This window comes from Arachis duranensis, chromosome 4 (assembly GCF_000817695.3).
Source record: "Arachis duranensis cultivar V14167 chromosome 4, aradu.V14167.gnm2.J7QH, whole genome shotgun sequence".
In the NCBI taxonomy this organism is placed as follows: domain Eukaryota; kingdom Viridiplantae; phylum Streptophyta; class Magnoliopsida; order Fabales; family Fabaceae; genus Arachis; species Arachis duranensis.
In genome coordinates this window covers 20998894-21009788 of record NC_029775.3, presented here as the reverse complement: position 1 = coordinate 21009788, position 10895 = coordinate 20998894, and the positions used below count along the sequence as shown (strand labels likewise).

General features: G+C 41.7%; 1 protein-coding gene across 1 annotated transcript; it reads left to right on the top strand.

The window, feature by feature from the left end:
• The first annotated feature begins 690 nt into the window (after positions 1 to 690).
• Positions 691 to 2251, top strand: LOC107483718 (uncharacterized). The gene is made up of 3 exons (XM_016104328.1): positions 691 to 1110; positions 1202 to 1460; positions 1503 to 2251. Exons 1-3 carry the CDS (start codon positions 691 to 693, stop codon positions 2249 to 2251), a joined length of 1428 nt encoding a protein of 475 aa, XP_015959814.1.
• Positions 2252 to 10895: the final 8644 nt, after the last annotated feature.

The following is a 10895-nucleotide window of genomic DNA, read 5'->3' as shown; positions in this document are numbered from 1 at the left end:
CCTCCACGCCCAAGTCACGTGGCTCTTTAAAAAATCACATTCAAACATCGGTGCGCACGCGCAATGTACGCGTGCGCGCCACCGGGGCATCTTGTAATGTGCGCGGAGGCGTAATGTACGCGTGCGCGCCCACGAAGATCATGACCTAGCCGCTACGCAAGCCGGCTCGTGGCTTGGCTCTTGGCTTCGACTTCTAACTGCTCAATCCACGCGGACGCGTTAAGTACGCGTACGCGCCCATGCTGAGATTTCCAAAGTTCAATTCTCATGCTCCCTTCCTTTGCACCCGTCCTCCTTCTCTTTTCCGGTCCATCCCTGCCCTATATTCTGAAACCACTTAACACACAGGTCGCGGCATTGAATGGCACCAAGAGAAGATTAGAAATGTATCTAATTTAGTGCAAAATAAGCATGTTTTCATCCATGAGGCAAAATTAGGAAAGGAACACAAAGTCTTGTATTTTCATATAGAAAGCGTTTGGAATTATTGATAAAACCCCTTGAAATCAACACAAGATCAGCCTTCAAAATGGGGTATATCAGTCGGCACCGAAGATAACAACTCGGTGTCGATTCCCAGAGACCGAGCTCTCCCTCCAGGTATCCATACAAGAACAATTGACGCCCACCGTGGGGCCGAGAATATAATCCCTTTCATATATCATCGGCCTCGAGGTTCTCGCCTGAGTCATGGCTGAACAACTTCCACCCACACTATTCGAACTCTTCCAGATGGTGACCGAGTTACGGCAAGCCAACCAGTGCATGACCGAGGAGAACCAAAGAATGGCACAGCAAATTGCCAACTTGAATAACACCCGAATCAAAAACAATAATGATCGGCAAGAACGGACAGAGGAAGCCGAGCAGCAATCAGAGCTAACACATGTCTTTGACACTGTTGGACAGAAAGAGGAGCAACCTGAGCATAATGAGGAAGCTCGGCCAGACGACGAGAATGACAATCAGGAAAGCTCCCCTAGACCATTCACAGTCGAGGTGATGAACTTCGTGCTACCCAGGAGGTTCACTATGCTGACCACCCTAACTCTCTATGATGGGTTAGGTGATCCGAAGAAATACATCAAGAAGTTCACCTCCATAATGATAGTAAACGGTGCATCAGATAAAGTTTTATGTTGTTGCTTTCCATCTTACTTAGACGGTCCAACACTTGATTGGTTTTGTTCTTTGCCTGCAGGTTCTATTTCCCAATTTTGAGACATATCAAAGCCCTTTGAGGAACACTTTGCTGGATCGGCCATCTACCTACACGGGCCAGCATGAAGGCCTCAGGGAATACATGACGCGCTTCACAAAGATAGCCATGAGTATACCCGACCTCCACCCCGAGGTGGAACTGCACGCAATAAAAAGCGGACTACGACCAGAAAAATTCCAGAAAATTATTGTCGTAGCCAAACCTAAGACTATGGCCGAGTTCCGTGAAAAGGCTAAAGGTTAGATTGACATCGAGGAACTTCGACAAGCTCGGAAAACAGAAAAACCACACTACCAAGACAACGACAGAACACGAGACAACAAGAAGAACTCCAAACCAGCTTCGCGATATGAGTCTTACACTCAATTCAACACCAAGCGTGACGATATCATCAAGGAGATCTTAAATTCAAAGTTGATCAAACCACCAAGAAAAGTCAGCAGTTACCCAGATTCAAAAGGCATGGACAGATCAAAATACTGCTCTTTCCACCAAAAGCACGGCCACACTACCGACGAGTTTGTCATTGCCAAAGACCTTCTGGAGCGATTAGCTCGGCAAGGTCACCTAGACAAGTACATCGGCGGCCACATACAACGACGAACAAACTCCTCTGGTGAACAAAACTCAGCGACACAGCATGGCCGAGTTAAAGATCTGCCAGACACCAGCCATCCCGACAAACCAAGACGTATCATTAACTATATTTTCGGAGGTTTTGCAGGTGGAGGAACCACAAGCTCGGCAAGAAAGCGATCTTACCGAGCCATGCTTTCCATCGAAGCCAACCAAACTCAACAACAGACACTTTCGCAGTTTCCACAGATAACATTCCATACAGCCAACCACAACACTAATGTGACAAATCTAAATGACCTGGTCATAATCACCCTGCAGCTCGGAGATCTCCAAGTAAAAAAGGTGTTACTGGACCTAGGAAGCAGTGCCGATGTTCTATTTTACTCTACATTCCAGAAAATAAAACTAAGCAGTAACATCCTCCAACCTTCCACTGGAGAGACCTGGTAGGTTTCTCAGGTGAGAGAGTCCCGGTTATGGGCTCTGTGTGGTTACAAACCACACTCGGTGAGTTTCTCTCTTCAAAAACTACAGACATTTAGTACTTAGTCGTTGACTGTTTTAGTCCTTACAATTTAATACTTAGCCGACCTTTCTTAAATAGGTTCGGCGCTATAGTATCTACAATTCATCTTTGTGTTAAGTTCCCTTTGCAGGATAATACAATTGCAACCATTCACAGTGATGTCCGAGAAGCCAGGGAGTGCTACAACAATAGTCTCAAAAGACCTAACCGAAACACAAAAGCCCATGTTCACAACATCGGCATCATGAACAACCAACAAATGCTGGCCGACCTTGATCCCAGAGCGGGAACACTGGAAAGGCCAACCCCAATAGAATACCTGCATAAAATCTATTTCACAGAAAGCACGGACAAATTCACATATGTCAGTTCAACATTATCCTCAGAAGAAAAATTCTCATTCTGAGCATTCTTACAGCAAAATGCCGACCTATTCGCTTGGACTCCAGCTGATATGCCAGGCATCGATCCATCAATCATATCGATAAGTTGGCATTAGACCCATATGTCCGACCAATAACACAGAAAAAAGGAATCTCGGCCATGACCGAAAACAAGCCTCCCTGGAAGAAACCAAGAAGCTCATCAACGCGGGCTTCATCCGAGAAATCAGATTCACAACATGGCTGGCGAATGTCGTCATGGTTAAAAACCATAACGGTAAATGGCGCATGTGTGTTGATTTCACCGATCTCAACAAAGCATGCCCCAAAGATTCCTACCCTTTGCCTTCTATTGATTGCTTAGTTGATAATGCATATGGTTTTGAAAAACTCAGCTTTATGGATGCATATTCTGGTTATAACCAGATCCAAATGCATCCCTCCGATCAAAATAAGACAGCCTTTATTACTGAATATGGAAACTATTGTTATAAAGTCATGCCATTTGGCCTTAAGAATGCAGGTGCGACATATCAACGTCTAATGGACAAAGTCTTCGCCAAACAAATCAGCAGAAACATTGAGATCTATGTTGACGATATGGTCGCCAAGACAAAGATCAGCAACAATCACCTTGATGACCTCGCAGAAATCTTCGGACAACTAAGAAAATACAACATGCGGTTAAACCCCGAGAAGTGCGCATTTAGGGTCTAGAGTGGCAAATTTCTCGGCTTCCTGCTCACTAGCTGAGGTATTAAGGCAAATCCAGAAAAATGCCGAGCTGTTTTAGACATGACAAGTCCACAAACAATCAAAGAAGTCCAGCGGCTAACAGTGAGACTTGCTGCCCTCTCTAGATTTTTACCTTGCCTTGTTTCTAAATCTTTATGTTTTTTCCAAACTTTGAAAAAGAAAAAAGCTTTTCAATGGACCGATGATTGCAAACAAGCTTTCAAAACCATTAAGGAAAATCTTTCTAAACCACGAATCATACAAACCCCCCCTTCGGGGGGAACCATTATTCTTATATTTATCTATCACTAACTGGGCTATAAGCTCTGCTCTTGTTGCAGAAAGGGAAAAGAAGCAGTTCCCGATCTATTTTACCAGCAAAATATTGCAGAATGCCGACCTTCGATATCCGAGCATTGAGAAGCTGGCCCTAGCCCCTTGTCTTCTCGGCCAGAAGACTCCGACCATATTTCCAGAGCCATGAAATCCATGTTCGGACATATCATCCCCTACGACAAGTCCTTCAGAAACCTGAGCTTGCTGGCTGACTAGTAAAATGGTCAGTTGAGCTATCAGAATTTGATATCAAATATGAAAGCCAAAAATCGATCGAGTCCTAATTCTTGGCCGACTTCATAGCCGAGTTTTCAGTTCCAAACACAACCAAATATTACATCGAATGGTTCTTATACGTCGATGGGTCCTCCAACCCACAAGGATGTAGAGCAGGTATCATACTTGATGATAGCCACGGCAACGTCATCAAACATTCCCTCAATTTTTCATTTAAAGCAACCAACAATCAAAGTGAGTACAAAGTCCTAATTGCCGGACTTAGACTTGCGGCCGATCTAAACATCACCGAACTTAAGGTATACTGCGACTCCTTACTCATCTTTCTAAATATGAAATACAGCACATACCCAGGGAGAGTAATGGCCGAGCTGACATTCTGTCTAAATTCGCCAGTACTCAACCAAACGGGCCATCCCTTTATCAGTCAACATTGCTTAAGCCAAGCATCGAACTCACAGAAATCTTAAGTGTAACACAGGAAGCAGTGGAGATCTCCATATATACATTATCTTCAGACAGGGATCTTGCCAAGCGACGTCAAAAATGTTCGACTCTTTCGCCGACAAGCCTCCTTTTTTACAATTTATAACAATTGCCTATATAGACGAGGATTCTCTTGTCCATTACAAAAATGTCTTTGCAGAATAGAAGCCGAACTTGCACTTGCCGAAGCACATGAAGGGATCTGTGGTACACACCTCAGAGCCCGAAGTCTATCTTCAAAAATCCTGAGAGCTGGATTATACTGGCCGACAATACGACATGATTGCAAGTAAAAGTTAAAAGCTGTAACAACTGCCAGAAACACAGTCCAATCACACATCTCCCGGCCGAACTCTTACACTGTTCCGAGGTAAGTTGGCCGTTCAACCAATGGGGCATAGATATCCTCGGCCCTTTTCCCATAGCAGCAGGTCAGGTACGGTAAAATTCCTGGTTGTAGCAATTGATTATTTTTTCAAATGGATAGAGGCACAACCTCTAGCCAAGATTACATCACAACAAATACTTTCTTTTGTCTGGAAATATATTATTTGTCGATTTGGCATTCCCCGGCACATTATCACAGATAATGGTTGCCAGTTTGTCGATAAAAAATTCACATCTTTCTTGCAGAACTTGAAAATCAAACAACACTTCTCATCAGTAGAGCACCCACAAACAAACGGGTTAGCTGAAGCTGAAAATAAAGTAATACTACATGCTCTAAGAAAGAAACTAGATGAAGCAAAAGGCCTCTGGGCTGAGCTTATCCCAGCGATCATATGGGGTACAATACCACTGTCCACTCAACAACAAAGGAGACACCTTTTCGGCTAGTCTACGGGTCCGACGCAATGATACCCGTGGAGATCTCCCAATCCTCACTGCACACTGAACTAGCCGACCAGACTACAAAAGGCACAACTCGGCAAACCGAACTCGACCTCACAGAAGAAATAAGATCATCAACAGCAGTCAAACATTTGGCCATGCAACAACACATAGCTCAAAGATATAACCAGAGACTTCAACCAAGGTCTTTCGAAGTCCACGACCTTGTGCTAAAAAAAACAGAACAAGCTAGGAAACCATCAGCACATGGCAAACTAGTAGCTAATCGGCAATGGAGCCTACCGACTACAAACCTTAGAGGGTAAAGATCTCCCTAACACTTGGAATGTATCTTCCTTAAAGTTATATTACAGTTAATACCAAGAACATGCCAGTACTCTATTTTCTACTGCCAATATTTTTCCCACAAGGATTTTGCTTGGAGAGGTTTTAACGAGGCTAGCCTACCTGGGCCTTTGAAATCAAGGGTTCTTCAATAAATAAATTTCTTATTTTATCAAATCATTATTTTCTCCATTTCATAGTTCCACTTCATCTATAAACATATAATGTCGACCTATACTATCAATCTGACCATTCGGATACTATCAACACCGATCATATGCCAAAATAGGTCATTCAGAATTTATCAGTCAATCCGATATCCGACCTTAAAACAGAATACGATCACTCGGATACAATGTCATTCCGACTGCCGACCTTAAAACGGAATCCGATTACTCGGATACAATCAGTCAATCCGACTGCCGACCTTTAACATAATCCAATCACTCGGATACAATGATTCAATCCGATAACCGATCTTAATCTGAAAACCGATCATTCAAAAACATTCAATCAAACAAATATCCGATCTAAATCGGAATCCAATCATTCAAACAAACTTCCAATCTAAATTGGAAGCCGATCATTCAAAATTAAACAAATATCCGATCTCACTAGGAATCCAACCTCTCGGATACAATCATTCCATCAAGTAACTAATCTTAATCAAAATCCAAACACTCGGATACTATCATTCAATCAAATATCCGATTATAATCCGAACCCGACCTTTCGAAAAATATCAGTCAAAACAAATCCACGATCTTAAACAAACTACTCGAACTTAATAACAGATTGCCGAGCAATACTCAGAATTACTGTCGACCATTAAACAAAATTCAGTTACACAACATACTATCAATGCCTATTAAATCGGCATCTCAATAAACTCCGCCCACTCAGCCTTTCAATGATACTTCTCCATCAAATTAATAGCATTACACCATTAACACAATTTTGCCTAAAAAACAAATTGACTCCAAGCCACAATCACAACTAGGCAAAATTCACCTATCATAACAATATATATGTTTTTTACAAAATCAACATGTGCAAATAACCAAAAGCCAAATAAGCTGTTTTACATAAACAGTACCAAAATTAAGAACATAAACAGTCATAAGCTCACTACAGGAGCAAAACAAATCACCAATATACATGTTTTAACACATAAAACATACACATTGATCAACTATTCTCATCCTCTTCCTCGCCATCTCCATCATCTTCAACCATAACTCCATCTCTGACAATTTTGCCCGGATCCATCTGAGAAGAATCACTATCGGGAGACAAAAACTTTGCTTGCAAGGAAGTCCTTTCAAATCCCTCAACAAAAGAGTCTAAAATTTCTATTACCTTACTTTTCTCAACTTCCTTCAATCTCGCTGTTACCTCTACAACCTGGGAAGTCATAGAAGAAAGCTCGACCTCTTTCTTCTTCAAATCTTCAACCTCTTTTGCATAATTTTCCTTCATCAATTTTAGCTCCTTCTCAAGATCAGCTACTTTACTCTCTAGTTCTGTAACCCTTACATTCTTCAAGCTCAACTGTTCCTCCAACTTCACATCTGGCTTATGCTAGGCCACTTGACGATATTTCTTTTCTCGGCTACGCCCTAAACTGGCAAGCCTCAGACCAAAAACCTTATACAAATAAATAAAAATGCACCAAATTGGTCATCCATAAAAATATCAAACAATACAAACAAATAATTGCACATTACCTGCATGTACTGATCAATAACCACATATCCCACCTCTTCAGCCAAGATAACATCGGCAGGAGTCTAACAAACTTCATCAGCAGTAATCATGAAGGGATAATCCTTCCCCCAAAGAGAGGAACCCTCACTCTGCTAAACAACGTCATGCAATTTTTTCTGATTATCATAAAACCTCCGCAGCACTTCAGCCGGAACTCCGAGACCATCTTCATAATCTTCTGATAAATCGACCACGTCAGATTGCTTCCTTTTCAAAATTACCTTTGTCCTCCTTGGCTTTGGCTGATCAACCTCCCCAGCACCTACCATTTTTTCTGCCTTTGATGTTGAACCTTCCTTCTCCAAGTTTTTGCTCTTCACCCGAGATCTAAGGGTAGCCGCGGAGACCCCAGGATACTTCCCACCTTCAAAAAACAATAATCCAAAAATCAATTACAAAATGAAAAGCAAGTCTTATCTAGACTACATCATTTACAACTAAGCTCACCTAAATAATCCACTACAGCCTGCCTATTCTCATCCCATTTCAACAACTCAAACACCGATAACAAACTTTTCTGATCTATCCCCTCCACCAAAAACTCAATAATACATTCATTTCAGGGACATATTGATTCAGGCCCCAGAATACTCTGAGGTTCCGAACACCACCACAAGGGAAATTTCTCCCCCCAAAAACTTGTCCACATAAAATGGATTATCATTCTCCACACTCCTAATCTTCAGATACATCTCCTTAAAGTTTTTGAACGATGATTTGTACAGCTTGAACACAGCAAACCCTATTGAACTATTCAAATTCACCCAACCCCCCTTCCAAACACCTTTTGCCTGGAACAATGAGAAAAATAACTCCACTGTAGGCGGCTCCTCCAAAAACTCCATCAGAATCTCAAATGCATGAAGGAATGCCCAACTATTGGGATGGAGTTGTGAAGGCGCACATTTCAGTTGTTTCAGCACCTGACACTGAAAATCGCTAAATGGAAGCTTTACTCCCAACTCCTCTAAAACACTACTATATATATATAAGAACTCAAACCCTTCCCCCCTGTAGAACACATGTTCATCAACTGTGCAAGGAAACAACTCCAATCGCGCCCCACACCCACCCCTCACTATCTTACTAACTTCTATCTCCTTAACAGCACCTTCGTCCAAAAACAACGACGGATACCTCTTCACATCCTCATTCACCCACTCATATGACCAGTCAATCTTTTCCCTCTTCTCTTTCTCAAACCCCATTATCAACCAAAAAACAAAAAGAGAAAGAACAAGAAAAAAGATAACAGCGAAGGAAAGCAAAGATCACAGATGTCAGAAAAAGATGATACACCCCTTGCTCATATTTTGCTTCAAACTTCTTCTGAAAAGGCTCACACAACCTTATGTCAAACCACCAAACCTTTTCAACTCCAAAATTTAATTTCAAAACCCAAAAATCGCTTCCCAAAACCACCAAATAGTCACTTCAACTGCCCCAAGAGATATGATGTGCTTTGGGAATACGCACATCATTAATAAGTACGCACACTATTCTTTCTCTCATTAATATTAATTTATTAATTGTTTAACAAAGCATCTTGAACTGGGGGCTCCTAGACCACGTCAAATGCTGAGTTATGCACCAACTCAAATAACCGATCTGTTCATTAAAAAGCTCAACCTGCTTCATTAAACACAATTCCCAGGCCAAGCTTGGGGCTATGATTTGGCCGTTACAAATCCAACATCATAAATCAGCATTGTCATTCATAACTCGGCATTATTCACGTTATTATTCAAAAAGCTGGCATTATAGTTCGGCATTACAGTCATTAATCGGCAATAAATGCCATTAATTGGCAACTTATGTTACAACTCAACTTAACAGACTGCTTCCCAAAAGTGAAACGTCCAACCTAATATTTCACCCTTATTATTGCTCTTTAATACAGGCAATAAAGCAGAAGCATAACTGACTTGCACATTTCCACCCATAAAAGGTATGATCTTCTATCCTAAAAGGACACATTGAATTCTCAATACTGACTTAAGTTTCGGAATGCCTTTACAGGCACACTCCCCTTGTTTCTTGATCAAAGCTCTACGCAATTGGACATCCCCTTGGAGTAAAGCTCGGATTACCACAAAGCTCAAAGGTCGGCATCGAAGATAACAACTCGGCGTTGATTCTCAGAAACCAAGCTCTCCCTCCAGGTATCCATACAAGAACAATTTATTATATTATCATTAATTTATCGCTCCGCGCACCACGTGGGTAGTTAAATTATTGGAAATAGAATTGGTTAGCGGGGGACAGCCATGTGGCATGCGATCCAAATCCTCAAGGGTTGAGACGCAGCGCGAGGGAACATACTACAAGTAGGAAATTGCATGGGCATGAGTGCTAACATTGCAGTGGTATTGCCTTCTCTCCCTTCTGGAATTCTATTCTTCTTTCTTCTTTCTTCTCTTCTCTGGTTAGAAACACATGGTTGAAGATGCTGCGAGCTCATATCGTGGATTATGAATCAGGTTATATTTGTTTTATGCATGAAGGAAGCTTGATCACAGTGCATAGTAAAAATAACACAACCATAGCACCAGCTGAATTCCATCACATAAGGCGACTTGTCCATACAGATTCCATAGCGGTAGCTTTTACTTTACAGCTTTAGCCTAAGGATGAAGAAGAGTCCCCTACTTTAGAGTTACCAGATGAGCTGAACCCATATATGGCTGCATTATTTCACCAATATGCGGAGGTTTTTGCGGAACCCAAGGGTCTTCCTCCTCATCGCCTTCATGATCACTCCATTCCACTTATGAAGGATGTGGAGCCTATCAAAGTTCGTCCGTATCGTTACCCTCACAGCCAAAAGGCCCAAATAGAAGTTATGGTGAAGCAAATGTATTCAACCAAGCCGGAGTCCTTTCTTTTCCCCAATTATTCTTGTAAAGAAAAAGGATGGTACATGATGATTTTGCACGGACTATCGAGCTTTGAACAATATCACAATCAAGGACAGCTTCCCTATTCCTATTGTGGATGAACTCCTAGATGAATTGTTTGATACTTCTACTTTTTTCAAGTTGGACTTCTGTTTTGGTTACTACCAAATTCTTGTTAAACCAGATGATCATTACAAGACAGCTTTTATAACTCACCAAGGTCTTTATGAGTGGCTCGTGATGCCATTTGGGCTCACTAAATCTCTTGCTACATTTCAGAACCTCATGAATGACATCTTTTGGTCATACTTAAGAAAATTTGTGCTGATTTTCTTCGATGATATTTTGGTTTACAGTCCTTCAATGAGTCTTCATTTACATCACTTGGAGGTGGTGATAAAGATATTGTAGCAAGAGTCTCTATACCCTAAACCGCAACCCTCAAATGTCAAGCAGTTGAGATGTTTCCTGGGTTTAACGAGATACCATAGAAGGTTCATTAGGCAGTATGCTTCCATTGCTACTCCTCTTACGGACCTACTCAAGAAGGA